This window comes from Mobula hypostoma, chromosome 8 (genome assembly GCF_963921235.1).
Source record: "Mobula hypostoma chromosome 8, sMobHyp1.1, whole genome shotgun sequence".
Taxonomy (NCBI): Eukaryota; Metazoa; Chordata; class Chondrichthyes; order Myliobatiformes; family Myliobatidae; genus Mobula; species Mobula hypostoma.
The window spans coordinates 104,697,154-104,717,916 of NC_086104.1; the positions used below are offsets into that span (position 1 = coordinate 104,697,154).

General features: G+C 46.8%; 1 protein-coding gene across 4 annotated transcripts in view; it reads left to right on the forward strand.

Moving 5' to 3' along the window:
• The window catches only part of LOC134350815 (unconventional myosin-VI), a 281,728-nt gene that overhangs the window by 134,701 nt on the left and 126,264 nt on the right, over window positions 1-20,763 (forward strand). For all 4 annotated transcript variants that reach the window (XM_063056533.1, XM_063056536.1, XM_063056534.1 and 1 more), the window contains 3 exons: window positions 391-464; window positions 16,496-16,625; window positions 19,629-19,734. In XM_063056533.1, the coding sequence (XP_062912603.1) occupies window positions 391-464; window positions 16,496-16,625; window positions 19,629-19,734 (310 nt within the window). The remainder of the gene's footprint in view (window positions 1-390; window positions 465-16,495; window positions 16,626-19,628; window positions 19,735-20,763) is intronic.

Below are 20,763 nucleotides of genomic sequence, written 5' to 3' on the forward strand. Positions count from 1 at the left end.
AACATACACATTCCACGGGGAGGACATACTGAGACTCCTTACCGAACAGCGCCGGAATTGTACTCTGACCTCCAGAACACCCCGAGCTGTCGTCGTGTCACGGTGACCGCGAGGCTACAGTGACGCCCATTCATGCATAATTGACACCCTGATTCAGGTTTATGGTTTTGCTAGGTTTATGGTTTCACAAGGAGTTGCTTTTGTTCCAACCCGTTGCAGAATGCATTTTGTTAGATGTCTTGCCTGTATCTCCAGGCATTCTTTGTGTGCACGAAGCTATGATGCAGGTATCATTTCCTCGGAAACAACTGTTCGGGCATTGAATTCCATGTACTGGTCTGCCATGCAGCAGCTGCTGGGACTCACTGGTTTCTTTGCATTGTCTTTCAGGTGGCCTCATGTACTTAAATGAAGCTACACTCCTGAACAATATACGAGTGCGCTACAGCAAAGACAAAATCTACGTGAGTACTGAGAGCTGATCCCAACTCCAAATCCCCACTGTGTTACAGATTCTGAAGTGAGCCACAGAGGAAGATAGTTGCTGCACGGTTTGGAACAGACCCAAGCCACGTTTCTGCTATTTAATTACACGTTTGGAGATATGGAGCTCGGCTCTACACCTTTCCTGCACATTGTTGGTAGCCCCGCCTGAGGATAAGCGATGAAACTTAGTCCTGTGCGCCCCAGTTTGCACAATTGTTGATGTGGTCGGCTTGCCTGGTGGGATGGGTGGCGTGTTGCAGGCTGAGTTTACAGGTTCTTTCCACCTTTCCAGCGTAGTTCTGCAGGTCCCCACCACCCTCTTCCCCACCCTACCGCCCCAAGCCAGTCAAATGTGGTTGGGACTTAGTGCTGAAAGCATAGATCAGGGAGACGAGACTGACGTTGGATAGAATTATAGTGATCTGTCATGGCAAGGATTTACCTGTGGGACTTCAGGTGCCAAATTACAACTTATAACAGTTTGGTGTTCAACACCATTCCCTCATGGGCCTCTGCAACTGCATCCTTGACTTCTTTATTGAGAAACCGCAGTGAGTGTGAACTGGTGAGTGGGAAGAGGAAAGGGCAGGCAGAGCAGGGTTCCCCTGTGGCCATTCCCCTCAACAACAAGTATACCGCATTGGATACTGTTGCTGGGGATGACTTACCTGGGACAAGCTGCAGTAGCTGGATCTCTGGCACTGAGTCTGGCTCTGCAGTGCAGAAGGGGGAGTGGAAAAAGAGGAGAGTGGTAGTGATAGGGGACTCGATAGTTAGAGGAGCAGATAGGAGGTTCTGTGGTCGTGACAGAGAATCCAGGATGGTTTGTTGCCTCCCGGGTGCCAGGGTCAAGGATGTCTCTGATCGATTGCATGACATCCTGAAGTGGGAGGGTGATCAGCCAGGTGTCGAGGTGCACATCGGTACCAATGACATAGCAAGGAAGAGTGAGGAGGTCCTGGAGAGTGAGTATAGAGAGCTTGGTAGGAAGTTGAAAAGCAGGACCTCGAGGGTGGTAACCTTAGGATTGCTACCTGTGCTAGGTGCCAGTGAGGGTAGGAATAGGATGCTCTGGAGGATGAACGAGTGGCTGAGGAACTGGTGTAGGGGGCAGGGTTTCAGATTTCAGGATCATTGGGACCTCTTCTGGGGCAGGTGGGACCTGTACAAGAGAGACGGGTTACACTTGAACTACAGGGGGACCAATATCCTTTCAGGGAGGTTTGTTGGTGCTATTGGGGAGGCTTTAAACTAGATTTGCAGGGGGATGGGAACCAGAGTGCCAGAGCTGACAGTGTGGCTGGGGTGAAAATAAATGATGTTGAAAGTTCAAGCAAATCCGCTAATAGAAAGGTTGTGAGTGGTGGTAAAAATCTTCTGAGGTGTATATATTTCAATGCTAGGAGTATTGCGGGGAAGGCGGATGAGTTGAGGGTGTGGATTGACATGTGAAATTATGATGTTATAGCAATTAGTGAAACTTGGCTACAGGAGGGGCAGGACTGGCAGCTTAATATTCCAGGGTTCCGATGTTTCAGATGTGATCGAGGCAGAGGAATGAAAGGTGGGGGAGTAGCATTGCTTGTTAGGGAAAATATTACAGCAGTGCTCAGGCAGGACAAATTAGAGGGCTTGTCTACTGAGTCCTTATGGGTGGAGCTGAGAAACAGGAAAGGTATGGCCACATTAGTGGGATTGTATTACAGACCACCCAATAGTCAACGAGACTTGGAAGAGCAAATCTGCAGAGAGATAGCAGGCAACTGCAGGAAACATAAAGTTGTGGTGGTAGGGGATTTTAATTTTCCATATATTGATTGGGACTCCCATACTGTTAGGGGTCCAGATGGTTTAGAGTTTGTAAAATGTGTTCAGGAAAGTTTTCTAAATCAATATATAGAGGGACCAACTAGAGGGGATGCAATATTGGATCTCCTGTTAGGAAACGAGTTAGGACAAGTGACAGAAGTCTGTGTAGGGGAGGACTTTGGTTCCAGTGATCATAACACCATTAGTTTCAACCTGATCATGGACAAGGATAGATCTGGCCCTAGGGTTGAGGTTCTTAACTGGAAGAAGGCCAAATTTGAAGAAATGAGAAAGGATCTAAAAAGCATGGATTGGGACAGGTTGATCTCTGGCAAGGATGTGATCGGTAGGTGGGAAGCCTTCAAAGGAGAAATTTTGAGTGTGCAGAATTTTTATGTTCCTATCAGGATTAAAGGCAAAGTGAATAGGAATAAGGAACCTTGGTTCTCAAGGGATATTGCAACTCTGATAAAGAAGAAGAGGGAGTTGTATGACATGTATAGGAAGCAGGGAGTAAATAAGGTGCTTGAGGAGTATAAGAAGTGCAAGAAAATACTTAAGAAAGAAATCAGGAGGGCTAAAAGAAGACATGAGGTTGCCTTGGCAGTCAAAGTGAAGGATAATCCAAAGAGTTTTTACAAGTATATTAAGAGCAAAAGGATTGTAAGGGATAAAATTGGTCCTCTTGAAGATCAGAGTGGTCGACTATGTGCGGAACCAAAGGAAATGGGGGAGATCTTAAATAGGTTTTTTTGCGTCTGTATTTACTAAGGAAACTGGCATGAAGTCTATGGAATTAAGGGAAACAAGTAGTGAGATCATGGAAACTTTACAGATTGAAAAGGAGGAGGTCCTTGCTGTCTTGAGGAAAATTAAAGTGGATAAATCCCCGGGACCTGACAGGGTGTTCCCTCGGACCCTGAAGGAGACTAGTGTTGAAATTGCAGGGGCCCTGGCAGAAATATTTAAAATGTCGCTGTCTATAGGTGAGGTGCTGGAGGATTGGAGAGTGGCTCATGTTGTTCCGTTGTTTAAAAAGGGATCAAAAAGTAATCCGGGAAATTATAGGCCGGTAAGTTTAACGTCAGTAGTAGGTAAGTTATTGGAGGGAGTACTAAGAGACAGAATCTACAAGCATTTGGATAGACAAGGACTTATTAGGGAGAGTCAACATGGCTTTGTGCGTGGCAGGTCATGTTTGACCAATCTATTGGAGTTTTTCGAGGAGGTTACCAGGAAAGTGGATGAAGGGAAGGCAGTGGATATTGTCTACATGGACTTCAGTAAGGCCTTTGACAAGGTCCCGCATGGGAGGTTAGTTAGGAAAATTCAGTCGCTAGGTATACATGGAGAGGTGGTAAATTGGATCAGCAAATTTGCTGATGATACAAAGATTGGAGGTGTAGTAGACAGTGAGGAAGGTTTTCAGAGCCTGCAGAGGGACTTGGACCAGCTGGAAAAATGGGCTGAAAAATGGCAGATGGAGTTTATACAGACAAGTGTGAGGTATTGCACGTTGGAAGGACAAACCAAGGTAGAACATACAGGGTTAATGGTAAGGCACTGAGGAATGCAGTGGAACAGAGGGATCTGGGAATACAGATAGAAAATTCCCTAAAAGTGACGTCACAGGTAGATAGGGTTGTAAAGAGAGCTTTTGGTACATTGGCCTTTATTAATCAAAATATTGAGTATAAGAGCTAGAATGTTATGATGAGGTTGTATAAGGCATTGGTGAGGCCGAATCTGGAGTATTGTGTTCAGTTTTGGTTACCAAATTACAGGAAGGATATAAATAAGGTTGAAAGAGTGCAGAGAAGGTTTACAAGGATGTTGCCGGGACTTGAGAGACTTAGTTACAGAGAAAGGTTGAATAGGTTAGGACTTTATTCCCTGGAGCGTAGAAGAATGAGGGGAGATTTGATAGAGGTATATAAAATTATGATGGGTATAGATAGAGTGAATGCAAGGAGGCTTTTTCCACTGAGGCAAAGGGAAAAAAAAACCAGAGACATGGGTTAAGGGTGAGGGGGGAAAAGTTTAAAGGGAACATTGGGGGGGCTTCTTCACACAGAGTGGTGGGAGTATGGAATGAGCTGCCAGACGAGGTGGTAAATGCGGGTTCTTTTTTAACATTTAAGAATAAATTGGACAGATACATGGATGGGAGGTGTAAGGAGGGATATGGTCCATGTGCAGGTCAGTGGGACTAGGCAGAAAATGGTTCGGCACAGCCAAAAAGGGCCAAAAGGCCTGTTTCTGTGCTGTAGTTTCTATGGTAATGACATCTCCTCGCTGACGATCAGCACAGACACACCTTCACAATGCATGTTTAGCCCACTGCTCGACACTCCCTGAACTCGTGACTGTGGCGAAGCATAGCTCTATAAATTCCCTGGCGTCACTACTGTAGGTGGAATCTCGGATGTTGATGAGAAGGCTTGCGGAGAGAGATAGATTGGCTGTTGAGATGTGGCAGCAACCTCATACTCAATGTTGTTAAATTTTGTAACTCCAAAACACAAAGCTAATTGCAAGGAAAAGACAGGAGCTCAGGAGAATGGGTCTTAGTTTCCTCTTTATTTTAAGCGAGGTGTTTGCAGATAGGATGATGACGTATGCCATTTTCGTTGGCATATTTTGCATGGTACAGTCCCTGAGGAGACATTGGGTTTCATATAATTGGGCACTTGGCAAGGACCAGTAAATAAAAGTTAGGTTTAAGTGGAGTGGCCATAGTACGAGTGGGCCTGTGTTGGAGTGGGAAGTTGAGGCTTTGGTTCATCAGTGCTTCTGAGAGGGGCATCGGCTCTAGGGATACTTTTTTCATTATTTATTCTTTCTTATTGCACATTTAGATTGGTGGAGATACTGGAGAGGATAGTGAAATGCTCCTCTTGTGGGATGTGGGAAAGCATGGAGACCTCCAGTGTTCCTGATGACTTCACGTGCAAGAAGTGCATCCAGCTGCAACTTCTAACAGACTGAGTTAAGGTGTTGGAGCTGGAACTGGATGAACTCTGGATCATTTGGGAGGCTTGGTAGGATATACAGGGAGGTAGTTACACCCAAGGTGCAGGACTCAGTTAACTGTGTGACTGCCAGGAGGGAGAAAGGGAATAGGCAGCCAGTGCAGAGCATCCGTGTGGCCGTTCCCCTCAACAGCAGGTTTACACTGCTTTGGATACTGTTTTGGGTGGAGGTGGGGTTGGGGGGTTGGAAATAACCTGGTAGAGGAAAACCACAGTGGTCAGATCTCTGGCACTGAGTGTGGTTCTGTGGCTCAGAAGGGAAGTGGGGAGAAGAGGAGAGCAGTAGTGAAAGGGGATTAGTTGGTTTGGAGAGCAGAAAGACGGGGATTGGTGGTAGTGGTGGTGCAGGTTTAAATTAGAGTTGCTGGGGGTGGAAACCACAGTGCCAGAACAGATAGTGGAGTGGTTATGGAGAAAGACGTTAAGTCTATGTGCAAAGTCAGGAATTGCTATGTTGAGTCCCAGGGTGGGACTAGTGTTCTGAGCTGTGTATATAGTATCTCAATGCAAAGGATATTGTAGGAATGGGAGATGGATCAGCGCTTTGAATTATAACATTGTAGCCATTACTGAGACTTGGTTGCAGGAGGGGGCAGGACTGGCATCTCATTGTTATGGGGCTCTGTTGTTTTAGATGTGATAGAGTGGGAGGGAAAATGTCACCGTAATGCTCAGACAGGACAGACTGGAGAGCTCGTCTGGTGAGACTCTATGGGTAGAACTGAGGAATAAGTATGACCACATTAATGAGATTATATTATAGACCACCCAACAATCCACAGGATTTAAAAGAGCAAATTTGTAGAGGGATCGCAGACAAAGAAACAAGCTTTAATAGTAGGGATAGTAGGTGATTTTACTTTCCACATAATGACTGTGATCCCATACTGTAAAAGGGATGGATGGGAAAGAGTTTGTCAAATGTGTTCAGGAAAGTTTCCTTCATCAGTACAGAGTGCCAGAGGATTGGAGGATAGCTAATGTTGTTCTGTTGTTTAAGAAAGTCTCTAAGAATAAACCAGGAAATTATAGGCCGGTGAGTCTGACAGCAGCAGTGGGAAAGTTGTAGGAAGTTATTCTGAGGGACTGGATATATATGTATTTGGATAGATGAGGACTGATTAAGGATCGTCCACCTGGCCTTGTGCATAGTAAGTTGGGTCTAACTAATCTTTTTGAGTTTTTCGTGGAAGTTCAGGAAAGTTGATGAAGGCAAGGCAGTGGATGTCTTCATGGACTTTAACAAGATCTGGCATGGGAATTTGGTCAAGAAGGTTCAGCTGCTTGGGATTCAAGATGAGTTAGTAAATCAGATTGGACGTTGGCTTCGTGGAAGAAGCCAGAGAGTGGTTGTAAATGGTTGCCTCTCTAACCAGAGGCCTGTGACTATCAGAGTTCTGCAGGGATTGGTGCTGCGTTGTTGTTTGTCATGTGTACTAACAATCTGGATAACGTCATAATCTGGATCAGCAAATTTGTGGATGACACCAAAATTGGGGGTGTAGTGGATAGTGGGAAACTTCCAAAGCTCGCACCGGGATCTGGACCAGCTGGACAAATAAGCTGAAAAGTGGGATGGAATTTAATGCAATCACATGTGAGGGTAGGTCTTACACAGTGAACAGAAGGGCACTGAGGTGCAATGTAGAACAAAAGGGATTGGAAATGCAGGTCCATAACCACTTGAAAGTGGCGTCACATATGGATAGAGCTGTATAGAAAGGATTTGTCACTTTGGCCTTCATAAAGCAATGTATTGAGTTCAGGAGATGGGATGTTACGTTGAAGTTGTTTCAGACATTGGTGACGTTTAATTGGGAGTACAATATGCAGGTTTGGTCACTTACCTGCAGGAAAGATGTAAATAAGACTGAAAGAGTGCAGAGAAAACTTGCAAAGATGTTGCCGGGACTTGAGTCATAGGGAAAGGTTGAATAGGTTATAATTTTATTGCTTAGAATGTAGAAGATTGAGGGGAGATTTGATAGAGGTATACAAAATTATGAGAGATAGACAAGGAAGTAAATACAAGCAGGCTTTTTCTGCTGAGGTTGGGTGTGAGTACAACTGAAGGTCCTGTGTTAAGGGTGAACGGGGAAATGTTTAGGGAGAACATGAAGGGGGAGCTTCCTCAGTCAGGGTGTGGTGAGAGTGAGAAGCGAGTTGCCAGTGCAAGTGGTGGACGCGGGGTCGATTTCAACACTTCAGAGACATTTGGTTAGGTGCTAAGGATGGGAGGGGCATGGAGGGCTATGGTCCGGGTTCAGGTCAATGGGACTAGGTTGATAGTTCAGCATAGACTAGATGGGCTGAAGGGCCTTTCCCCATGCGGTGGTAATCTGACTCTCAAGTTGGCACAGCCCGGATGGTGGGGTTCTTTGAAAGATTATCCCCCCCTTGAGGCAGTGACTTCTGAAGATGCGACCAATGGTGGAATCTTTTTCTGCATCTTGAAGCCTTCAACAAACCTTCTGTTACTACTAACTTCTGTTTTTCCTTCTTACTCTGACTTCTCCCCTTCCTTTCCAATCCTGATGAAGGGTCTCGGCCCAAAATGTCGACTGTTCACTCTTTTCCACAGGTGCTCCCTGTCCTGCTGAGTTTCTCCAGCATTTTGTGTGTGTTGCTTTGGATTTCCAGCTCATGCAGACTTTCTCGCGTTTTGTGATTCTGTTGCTACCTGTGGGTTTAGGGCCAGGCTGGTGAAGTGGGAGTTGTGTGGGTAGTGGTATGTACAACAGAGCCAGTGCAGCATTGCCAGTGAGGGCATCTTTGCTTCTGTCAGTTGGACGATTTTGGAATCTAACAGATGTTTGTGCCACGACTGGGGTGTTACCACAAAGCCTTGTGATTTTCTCTCTGATGGAACAGGCTGTTGTTTAAGGCAACCAAGTTCCAAACCAGGCAGGAGAGGGTCCTGCCTAAGGGTTTCAGCCCGAAACGTTGACTGTACTGGTTTCCATAGATGCTGCCTGGGCTGCTGAGTTCCTCCAGCATTTTGTGTGTGTTGTTGGGAGAATGTCCTTGTTGGACTTGGCCTTCTTTACTCCCACCTTGTTGATCCCACTTTGCCTGAGGGTTTATTTATATTTTACACATCTGGAATTGATTTTGCCATGTTTAACTCCCTTGGGGGAACCAGGCCAGGGTTTTCTGACCTCAGAGTAGGCGACTTCCAGGGCCTCACCTCTGATTTTTAGTGTGCAGTACAGTGCTTGTTCTGCATGAGGGTGAAGCTCAGACTAGGTCATTCTTGTTGAGAAAAGTCACACTGTGAAGGTGCCATTCTATCTCCTTGTCCAACATTCGTTGTGTTGTGACTCTGTAATGGTAGTAATAAAATGATTGAGATTTCCAGCATGGCCCACACTGATCCCAGACCAACAGAGAATAACAGAGCACTACAGCACAGAAACAGGCCCTTTAGCCCATCTAGTCTGTGCTGAACTATCATTCTGCCTAAAACCATTGACCTGCACCTGGACCATTACCCTCTCTATCCCTTCCATCTATGTTCCTATCCAAACTTCTCTTAAACGTTGAAACCGAGCTCACGTGCACCACTTCTGCTGGCATCTCATTCCACCCTGAGTGAAGAAGTCTCTCCTCGTGTTCCTCTTAAACATTTTGCCTTTCACCCTTAACCCATGGCCTCTAGTTGTAGTCCCACCCAACCTCAGTGGAAAACGCCTGCTTGCGTTTACATAAACACAGGATATTCTGCAGATTCAATTCATTTAATGCCATTTCTGGTACACAGTTACAAAGGAGAGTGAAGTAATTGTTACTCCAGATCTGATGCAGCACAAAAATACACAATAAGATAAAGAAAGCAATACAAAAAAAACCCCACAATGAACATAAATGCGTAAGATAGCTTATGAACATTGATTTTGTATCCATGAAGTGACACCAGGCACAGGAGTGTCTGTACATAAGGTGACTGACAGGAAATGATCAAGCAATGGTGTTGGGGGAATTGGGGTGATGAATTAGTGGGTGGAGGTGTTGATCAGCCTTACTGCTCAGAGAAAGTATCTAGTTTTGAGTCTGGTGGTGCTGGCGTGGATGGTATGTAGCCTCCCTGATGGGAGTGGAACAAGCAGTCCATGAGCAGGGTGGGTGGGATCTTCATGATTTTGCTGGCCTTTTCCGGCACCTTTCTGTCTATATGTCCATGATGGCGGCGGGTAGACTGGTTCTGGTGCTGTATTGGGTAGATTTGACGACCCGTTGTTGAGCCTTCCTGTCCTCTATGGTGATGTTTCTATAGCATGCACTGCTGCAGTATGTTAGGATGCACTCTGGCCCATGCCTGTAGAAGAGTGTGTGTATTAATGTACACAGTTCAGCTCCGACCTGCCTCCTCAGAAACGCTGACGCTAGAAATCCAGAGAGAGAAACACAAAATGCTGGGGGAACTCGGCAGGTCAGGCAGCATCTACGGAGAGGAATATCAGTCAATGCTTTGGGCTGAGACCCTTCATCAGGACTGGAAATGAGGGAGAAGAAGCCAGACTGAGTTGGAGGGGAGGGGAGGGAGTACAGGCTCAAATGTGATGGGAGGGGAGGAGGAATGAAGTAAGAAGCTGGGAAGTGATGGGTGTTAAAGGTAAAGAGCTGAATCTGATAGGAGAGAAGAGTGGACCGTGGGAGAAATGAAATGAAGAGGGGCACCAGGAGGAGGCCACACTCAGGTTGGAGGAGCAACACCTCATATTCCTTCTGGGTAGCCGCTAGCCTGATGGTATGAACATTGATTTCTCTGACTTCTGATCATTTCCCTCCCCTCCTCCTTCCCCTTCCCACTTCTTCCATTCCCCCCTCTGCTCCCTCTTACCTCTTCTCTTCTATTCACCTGCCTATCGCCTCTCCCTGGTGCCTCTCCTTCCCTTTTCTTCTGAAGAAGGGTCTCTGCCTGAAATGTTGACTTTATTAATTTCCATAGATCTTTGCTGACATGCTGAGTTCCTTCAGCATTTTGTGAAAGTTGTTTTGGATTTCCAGCATCTGCAGATTTTGTATGTGTTACTCTGCTTGTATTTATCCAATCTATACACCTCATTAGTTTGTATACTTAGCTGCTTTTTTTTTTAGCCCTACCGCAACCCGTATCAGAATATCTCAGTTCCAGAGCAGTAACAGACATTGTGCATGCCCACGCATTCCCAGCAGCCCACAAACCCCCTCCCTCCTTAAGCCCCCTCCCCATTTTGGTTCTTCCTGTTATACAAACATAGAAAACCTACAGCACAATACAGGCCTTTCGACCCACAAAGCTGTGCCCAACATGTCCCTACCTTAGAACTACCTAGGCTTTACCCATAGCCCTCTATTCTTCTAATCTCCACGTAGCTATCCAGGAGTCTCTTAAAAGACCTTATTGCTTCCACCTCCACCTCCACCACCGCTGCCAGCAGCCCATTCCACGCACTCACCACTTTCTGCGTAAAAACAACAACAACTTACCTTTGACCTCTTCCTGAATCTTTCTGAATCCTGTCTAATATCACACCTGTTCAGTGTTGCCATAACTGTAAGGTTGTCCTCTGCTTCTGGAGTCGTTTAGCTGGGAAATTACTTTCTACATATTAACCCTGCCAACATTATTAATCAGCCCACTTAGAAAAGAGTCAGAGTGTAGAAGCCTGGTTGCGTTCTGATTATCTCTTTCAACGTCAAGGAATAATTACTTGGAAAATGTAGTGTGTTGGAGTAAGGGAACAGCAGACTCTTGGACCATGGTGATCAGCGTCCTGAATACAGTTATCAGGATCTGTGTGTGAATTTGATAGATTCCATTAGCAGGGATCTTTCCTCCTTTCTGTGCCCTTCGGCCCTCTGTTCCTCACGTCTTTAGGTTCAGGCCTGAGAGCAGTGGGCACTGCTTTCACCCACGAGTGCTGATCGACATTTTGTGTCTCCACAGCTCTTAGTGCTTCCTGTCAAGCACCAAGAACTGGGACTTGGGTTTGCAATTTTTATAATTGTCTGATCAGTAACAGGCATTATAATCCACCTCCTCTTTATTTCAAAGACGTAATGTATTCATCTTTTAATTAAATCCTTTTCAGGAAGATTTCATTAAGTTTCTTGTCGTGCTATCATGTTGCTGAATTAGTTTCCTTGAAATTGTACGCCTGTTCATTTACACAGCAGGGGACTGGAGTGGCTGCGGTTTAGTGGTTAGTTCCCCCTACTGGGACTTACTGCTACTGCAGTACAAAACACAATTATGGCTGGTTGACGCTCAATGGAATAAGAGGACCTTTATTTTTTTATCGAGATACAGTGCGGAGTAGGCCCTTCTGGTCTTTCGAGCCGTGCTGCCCAGAACGCCAGATTTAATCCTAGCTTAATTACGGGACAATGCACAATGACCTAACCTACCAACTGGCGCGCCTTTGGACTGTGGGAGGAAACCAGAGCACCCGGAGGAAACCCACGTGATCACGGGGAGAATGTATAAAATCCTTGCAGTCAGCGGTGGGAGTTGAACCCGGGTCGCCGGTACTGTAAAGCGTGCTAACCATGCCATGTTCTGTGTATCTCCATGGACCTTTCTTCAGCTCCATCACTGAGGGCTTCCATCATCCAGGATATGCCTTCTTCTCGTTGCTACCTTTGGAGGGAAGATACAGGAGCCCGAAAAGGCACACTGAATGTTTTAGAAACTGCGTCCTCCCCTCGACCATTAGATCTGTGACGGACATCAAACCCATGAATACCACCTCACTATTTTTGCTCTCATTTGCACTGTGTGTGTCATGTAAAAAAAAATTATGTACAGTAAAGATGCTTTCAAAAATAATGAAGTGTTTCTAAATATCAAAAAATACTATAAAGAGCAGTAAACAGTTAAAAAAAAAGAAATCAAGTCAGTATTTGGTGTGGCTACTCTTTTCATTTAAGACTGCATCTTGGGTACACTGTTGTGCAGTTTTATAAGAAAATCAGCTAGTAAGTTGCTCCAAACATCTTGGAGAACTTGCCTCAGTTCTTCTGCAGATCTTGGCTGTCTCACTTGCTTCTGTATCTCCAGGTAATCCCAGACAGCCCTGATGTTGAGATCAGAGCTTTGTGAAGGCCACGCGATATGTTGTAGAACACTTTGTTCTTTTCATTGAAGATAAGACCAGTAAGATATAGGAGCAGAATTAGGCTATTTGGCTCATCGAGAATGCTCCACTTTTTGATCATGGCTGATCCATTTCTCTTTCAACCCCCTCCTCCTGCTTTCTCCCCGTAACCAATCACGCCCTGACTTAAGAATCTATCAACCTCCGCCTTAAATACACCCAATGATCTGGCCTCCACAGATGTTTTGGCAATGAGTACCACAGATTCAGCACCCTATGGCTAAAGAAAATACTCCTCATCTCTGTTCTAAATGGACGTTCTCTATTCTGAGGCCGTGCCTCCACCATGGGAAGCATCCTTTCCACATCCCCTCTGTCTAGGCCTTTCAACATTCGATAGGTTTCATTGAGATCCCCCCTCACTCTTCTAAAATCCAGTGAGTAAAGGCCTAGACCTTTACTCTGCTCACAATACTCCCAAGTGAAGCCTCGCTGGTGCCTTATAAAGCCTCAGCATTACATCCTTGCCTTTTATATTCTAGCCCTCTCAAAATGAATGCTAACATTGCTTTTGCCTTCCTCACCACCAACTCAGCCTGCAACTCAACCTTTAGGGAATCCTGTACGAAGACTCCCAAGTCCCTTTGTATCTTAGATTTTTGAACTTTCTACCCAATAATCGATGCTTTTATTCCTTCTGCCAGAGTGTATGACCATACACTTCCCGACACTATATTCCATCTGCTGCTTCTTTGACTGTTCTTCTAATTTGTACAAGTCCTTCTGTAGCCTCCCTGCTTCCTCAACACTACCTGCCCCTCCAACTATCTTTGTATCATTTGCAAACTTGAAGATGTGGCAAACTTGGCTACAAAGCCATCAATTCTGTCATCCAGGTCATTACCATATAACATGGAAAGTAACAGACCCAACACTAACCCCTGCGGAAAACCACAAGTCACCAGCAGTGAAAAGGCTCCCTTTATTCCCACTGTCTTCTACCAGTCAGCCAGTCTTCTGTACTGTATCTTTTCTGTAATGCCATGTTCCTTATCTTGCTAAGCAGCCATGTGTGCAGTCCGTGTGCCACCTTGTCAAAGGCCTTCTGAAAATCCAAGTAAACAGCATCTCATGCAATTTGCCCTTTTTGGCTTGTATCTGTATTGCTCTGTGTGGTGCCTGGCCAAGTGGTTAAGGCGTCAGTTTAGTGATCTGAAGATCGCTAGTTCGAGCCTCAACTGAGGCAGTGTGTTGTGTCCTTGAGCAAGGCACTTAAACCACACATTGCTCTGCAACGACAGTGGTGCCAAGCTGTATCAGCCCTAGTGCCCTTCCCTTGGACAACATCGGTAGCATGGAGAGGGGAGACATGCAGCATAGGCAACTGCCGGTCTTCCGTATAACCAGTCCAGGCCTCAGTCAACATCGAAAATCAATGGACAGCCGAAGGAGGAGTATTGCTCTAAACGTTTCCTATGCATATACCCATCCGGGGTGACACAGTAGAGTAGCAATGCCAGTGACCTGCTGCTGTCTCTGAGGAGTTTGTACCTTCTCCCCATAACTGTGTAGGCTTCCTCCAGATGCCGTGGTTTCCTCCCACGTTCCAAAGACGTACGGGTTACTCGGTTAATTGGTCACATGGGTGTAATTGGGTGGCCTGGGCTCTCTGGGCTGGAAGAGCTGTTAACATGCTGATCTCTATTTTAAAAAATGTGTATTTTATATGTTGTAGTTGTACCTGCCTCCACCACTTTGTTTGGCAACTTCGTTTTCCAAATAATCTGCGTAGAAAATGTTGCTCGTCATATTCCAAATAAACCTTTCCCATCTCAGTTTAACCTTCTGCCTTCTACTTCTTGCATGTTTTGTGAAGCGAGGACATCACTAAACTTCAGATGAATTTTGTGATGCATAGAATGCTTAGTCTCTTACAGTGAAGCGATCAACTCATTCCCAAGGAAGTTGTACGGACAGCAGAGATATGGCAGAGAATCTGCTCTGGCATGTTGTTTCAGAGGGCAGAGCAAGCAGCTTTGTAAAATACAGCAGTTCCTAGTTACATTAGGGTTCTGGTCCTCAGAACTGTCGTTTAGCTAATTTCCCCCCAAGTCAGAAACATCCATTTTCTATACTCTCACATATTATATTGCTGTGCATCCACTTGCTAGGATCCATCAATAATCACCCTGACTCCACCACTTTTTTAAGCTAGTAATTGCAATGAATCCTTTCATGACTGAATGCAGTATGTATTCTATTACAAACAAGAGGAAATCTGCAGATGTTGGAAATCCAAGCAGCAAACACAGTGCTGGAGGAACTCAGCAGATCAGGCAGCATCTACAGAGAAGAATACGGTTGACGTTTCAGGCCTGGAGAGAAAAGGGCTTCTGTCCAGTCCTGCCGAAGGGTCTCGGTGCAAAACACCGACTGTACTCTTCTCCATCGATGCTGTCTGACCTGCTGAGTTCCTTCAGCATTGGGTGTGTGAGGCCTATATATTCCATTAGTCTTTTAGAATTCCATTTGTCAATTAGACTAATAGAATATATACTGTATTCAGTCATAAAACAATTTATTATAATTATAATTTATTGTAATTACTAGTTTGAAAATGCTTCAAATATATGGGAGAATTTGTGTAAAGTCGAATTTCTGCAAGAGCTGGTCAAAGAACACTACAGTACAGAAACAGGCCCTTTGGCCCATCTAGCCTGTGCTGAACAATTATTCTGCCTGGATATCACCCTAACGCATAAGGCTACTGTAACCTGTTTAATTATTCGGATCTATCAGTACACATGTTGCGTGAGTTGTACATTTTGAATGATATTTTGAACTTTTGTCCAGGGCACATTGTGCTGAAGGCAATGTGTTCCGTTTATTCTATCAGATGAGAAAACTGTATTTATTGAGTTTTTCTCCAGCAATGTAACATGATACCAAGATTTGTTTGGGGTGGCCTGCTCATTGGCCCTCTCCCCTACCCACCTCCCCCCCCCCCACCAGCTGTCAGACCTCTCCCCCCTCCTCTGCCCCTGCTGGTAGATGGCTCACCACACTCTCCCACGCCTTCCCTCCTCCCTTGTCTCACCCACCAGCTTACTCATTACCCTCTCCAAACATTCTTATTCTGTTTTATTTCGCTCTTTCATTCTAGTCCTGATGAAGGGTCTCGGTCCGAAACGTCGACTGTTTTCTTTTTTCCATAGATTCTGCCTATCCTGTTGAGCTCCTTCAGTATTGTGTGTGTGTGTGTGTGTGTTGCTCTGGATTTCCAGCATCTACAGAATCTCCTGTGTTTATCTTCTCAAAGCCTGCGTTCATGGCCCATCTCTAATTGTGTTTGAAAAGTCATTGGGTGAGCTGCCTTCTTGAACTGCTTTACTCTTTCCACGGAGGTCTCTCTCAGCGTGCTTGGACAAGGAGTTCTGGACTTAAATCCAGCAAAGGAACTGAGAAGTATTTCAGCTGGGGCTGCTGGCTGACTTGGAGGGGTGGGGGTGTTGTCCCCAGTCCCTAGCTACAGAGGCCACAGGTTTGTGCACGTACCAGTGATGGAGGTCTGAATGTTGAGTGTGGCTGATGGGCTGCCAATCTACCTGACACCTTTGCTCCAGGCGGTGTTGAGTTGTGGGCCTTTGCTGCATTACACTCGCGGATGGTGGAAAGGCATTGCGCTGTCAGGGGATGAGTCATTTGCAGCAGGATAGCCCGCTCTTCTGCCCTGACTGTTTACGTGGCTGGTCCGGCTGAGGCTGTTGGTTCCCAGTGACATTGTTGGGCAACACCATGGTGTAATGCCATTGAATGTCTAGGACTGAATGCCTGCCACCAATGTGGCACTAATATTACCTGGTACGAACTGAGAGGTTGCCTATCCCCATTCAAAGCAGAGGATGTTCCTTACACTCAGATAGGGACTGACTGCTCAACCGCATTGCTCTATTTTGAAGCATACTTTGGATGTTATGAAATGATTTAACTTTAGGGGGTGAATTGGATTCTTTAACGTGTGTAAGCTGTGAGCCTGCCCTTGACTGGATTTTTACCAGCACTCATGCCTGTTCCTGTGTTTCTTTGCAGACTTGTGTTGCCAACATACTGATAGCAGTGAACCCATACTATGACATAGCTAAACTCTACTCATCAGATTCCATTCAGAAGTACAAGGGGAAATCCTTGGGCACTCTGCCACCACATGTCTACGCTATTGGTGAGTGGTCCTGTACTCCCTCCCCAAGTCTGCAGTTTGTGCGACATATTTCCGATTTTAGTGCGACTATCGGATGTCTGAAGAGTGGTGCATGATTGTACCATGATAAAACTTTTCTTTGTTCCTGTGGGTCGGTCAGACAGAAGTTGACTCTGCCCACAAGTCAGCTCGATATATTTTGTGTTGCCTCCACAAAGTGTCGCCCCCTTTTAAGGTCGTGACTTGGACAGTCATAAACATTACGTTAGCTTTCTTGTTCACATGTACATAGAAACAACAAAATGTACAGGGAAATGTGTTGTTTTCGTTGAGGATACGCAGGGGAACTGGCAAGTGTTTCCACACTTCTGTTGTAAACGTAGTGCGGCTACAAGTTACTAACCCTAACCGGTACATCTTTGGACTGTGGGAGGAAAACAGAGCGTCTGCAGGAAACCTACGCGGTCACGGGGAGAATGTACAAACCCCTTACAGATAGCGGCGGGAATTGAACCCTGATCTTACAGCTGATGCCGTAAAGCGTTGTACTAACCACTACGCTTCTGTGCCGCCCTAATTTGTAATTCACCGTTTTCCAATCAATGGCACTGTCTGTCCAGGCACAGTTAGATGAACAAAGAAGTGCTGGAACCATTCAGCAGATCAGGCAGCACCTTCGGGGAGAGAAACAGGTCCTGTATCCTTCATCAGATGAACACTCTTACCTCAAGATCCTGCTCTGAGACAATATACTAGAACCATTAATTCTATTGTCACAGTAATGTAATAAAATTCTTGATAACGCAGCACCCTTTGGACTTTGAACATAGAAATCTACAGCACATTACAGGCCCTTCGGCCCACAATGTTGTGCTGACCATGTAACCTACTCCAGAAACTGCCTAGAATTTCCCTACCACGTAGCCCTCAGGTTTTCAAAGCTCCAGGTACCTATCTTAGAGCCTCTTAAAAGATCCAATTGTATCTGCCTCCACCACCACCGCCGGCAGTGCCTTCCATGCACTCACCACTCTCTGTGTGGAAATCTTACCCCTGACATCTCCTCGGTACCTATTTCCAAGCACCTTAAAACTGTGCCCCCTCGTATTAGCCATTTCAGCCCCGGGAAAAAGCCTCTGACTATCCACACGATCAATGCCTCTCATCATCTTATACACCTCCATCAGGTCACCTCTCATCCTCGGTCGCTCCAAAGAGAAAAGGCCAAGTTCACTCAATCAAACTAGCTGATTTGGCGCAAGACTAGCAGATTTTCTGGACGATTGAATGTTACTTTGAGTAATAGCCACATGCTTTAATTTAACTCGTTTTACACATTGCAGAGTAGCATAATAAAATCTCATGTTGCAGTTGTGTATAAAACTCTGGTCAGGCAGCACTTGGCACATTACCTGCTGTTCTGGTGGCCCCACGACAGAAAGGCTCTGGAGAAGGTTCAGGTGATGCTCACCCGGGTGCTTCCTGGGTGAGAGAGTATTCACTGTTCGGAGGGGTCAACAAATGGGAGGAGAGACATGATAGAAGTCTGAGTAGCATAGGTAGGGAAGGTAGTAAGAATCTTTTTCCCAGGATAGAGTTACAGGTACCAGTGGGCATAGCTTCAAGGTGAGGGAGGAGAATCTACAGGAGATGTGCAGAGCAAGTTGTTTTCTTTACTTAGTGATGGGTGCCTGGAGTGATTTGCAGGGCTAGTGGTGGGGGCAGATGTGGTGGCGGTGTTCAGCAAGTTTGTAGAAAATGCACGGTATAGAGGGATGTACAGTCAGGAGAGATTTAGTTTAATCTGACATCAGGCTCAGCTCAGGCACAATGGACTGTGCTGGACTCTCCTCTGAACCCAGTAAATGGAGGGAAATAGTTTAGCTCTCTGATGCCCAGCTCCAGGCCTCAGGCCCCCCATGATCACTGGTGCTCCAGGCCTCAGAACCCACCCCCCCATGATCACTGGTACTCCAGCCTCAGACCCCCCCCCCCATGATCACTGGTGCTCCAGGCCTCAGACCCCACCCCCCATGATCACTGGTGCTCCAGGCCTCAGACCCCCCCCCCCCATGATCACTGGTGCTCCAGGCCTCAAACCCACCCCCCCCCCCCATGATCACTGGTGCTCCAGGCCTCAGACCCCACCCCCCCATGATCACTGGTGCTCCAGGCCTCAGACCCCACCCCCCATGATCACTGGTGCTCCAGGCCTCAGACCCCCCCCCCCATGATCACTGGTGCTCCAGACCTCAAACCCACCCCCCACCCCATGATCACTGGTGCTCCAGGCCTCAGACCCCACCCCCCCATGATCACTGGTGCTCCAGGCCTCAGACCCCGCCCCCCCCCATGATCACTGGTGCTCCAGGTCTCAAACCATCCCCCCCCCCCCATGATCACTGGTGCTCCAGGCCTCAGACCCCGCGCCCCCCCCCCATGATCACTGGTACTCCAGCCTCAGACCACCCCCCCCACCATGATCAATGGTGATCCAGGCCTCAGACCGCCCCCCCCACCCCATGATCACTGGTGCTCCAGGCCTCAAACCATCCCCACCCCCCAATGATCACTGGTGCTCCAGGCCCCAGGCATGCAGCTCCAACACCAGGCCTTGGACTCTGCCCAGCTGATATTCCAGGCTGATGAGCGGGTCAGATATCGAATCTGTGAGTGATCAGATACCAGATTACCTGAGTTTCGAAAGTAACCAACCTGGTTAAGTCCACAGTACTTTTCTATGGGTTTTAGAAAGATCTGCAGTATTGTTTCTCTGTGGAGTTGATTTGGTGTTTTAATATTCAAGATGAGGCAGAAAACATTTTTATGTTGGGAATTGTTTTTATCCACTGCATTCTGATGGAATGACGGGAGTGCACCACAATGGGTTTATGATTTTGCTCTAGGGAAAACATTCTTTCTGATGAACTGCACACACTCAGTGTAAAGGCTGGATCTTAGAATGTACATGCTGATGTCTCATAGTGACCTGTTTCAAACTCTGCTTTCAATCTTCACCCTCAGCTGATAAAGCTTATCGCGATATGAAGGTACACAAATTAAGCCAGTCCATCATTGTATCAGGCGAATCTGGTGCTGGGAAAACAGAGAATACAAAGTTTGTACTTCGGTATGTATGAATCTTACACCTGTTAACATTGACTCATTCCAGAATCTTACACCCGTTAACACTGACCCATTCCGGAAACTTACACTGGCTAACACCGACCCATTCCGGAATCTTACACCGGCTAACACCAACCCATTCCGGAAACTTACACCGGCTAACACCGACCCACTCCGGAAACTTACCCCTGCTAACACCGACCCACTCCGGAAACTTACCCCTGCTAACACCGACCCACTCCGGAACCTTACACCTGCTAACGCCGACCCACTCCGGAACCTTACACCTGCTAACGCCGACCCACTCCGGAAACTTACCCCTGCTAACGCCGACCCACTCCGGAACCTTACACCTGCTAACGCCGACCCACTCCGGAACCTTACACCTGCTAACGCCGACCCACTCCGGAACTTTACACCTGCTAATGCCGACCCACTCCGGAACCTTACACCTGCTAACACCGACCCATTCCGGAACCTTACACCTGCTAACACCGACCCATTGCGGAACCTTACACCTGCTAACACCGACCCATTGCGGAATCTTACACCTGTAACACCGACCCATTCCGGAACCTTACTCCTGTTAACACCGACCCATTCCAGGTTTAGAATCATCGAGCTATGGAGTGGAAACAGGCTTTTCAGTCCAGCTCTACAATTCTGACCAAACTGAGTCACCCTCCTCCCTCCCTCCCTCTCCTTGAAACCCGCACCAGCCCTCCCCATGGCCCTGCCCCCCTTCCTTCCCTCCTCACAGCCCTGTTCCCAGTCACAACCCCCTCCCCCCCCCACAGACCTACTCCTCCCCCTCTCTCCCTCCCATGGCCCCTACCCCACCTTCTCCCACCCTCCCCACGGCCCTGGTCCCTCCTCCCCCCCCCCATGTCCCCTGCCCCCCCCCCCCCCACAAATGCCTTTTTGGCACCTCTGGTTTCTTTGCATTAATTCTTGCTCTGGAGTTACTTTGTAGAAGGAGTAGCTGGGATGCTGTCGAAGCTGCCTGCTGTCTTGGTCTCTCAGTGCCATTACC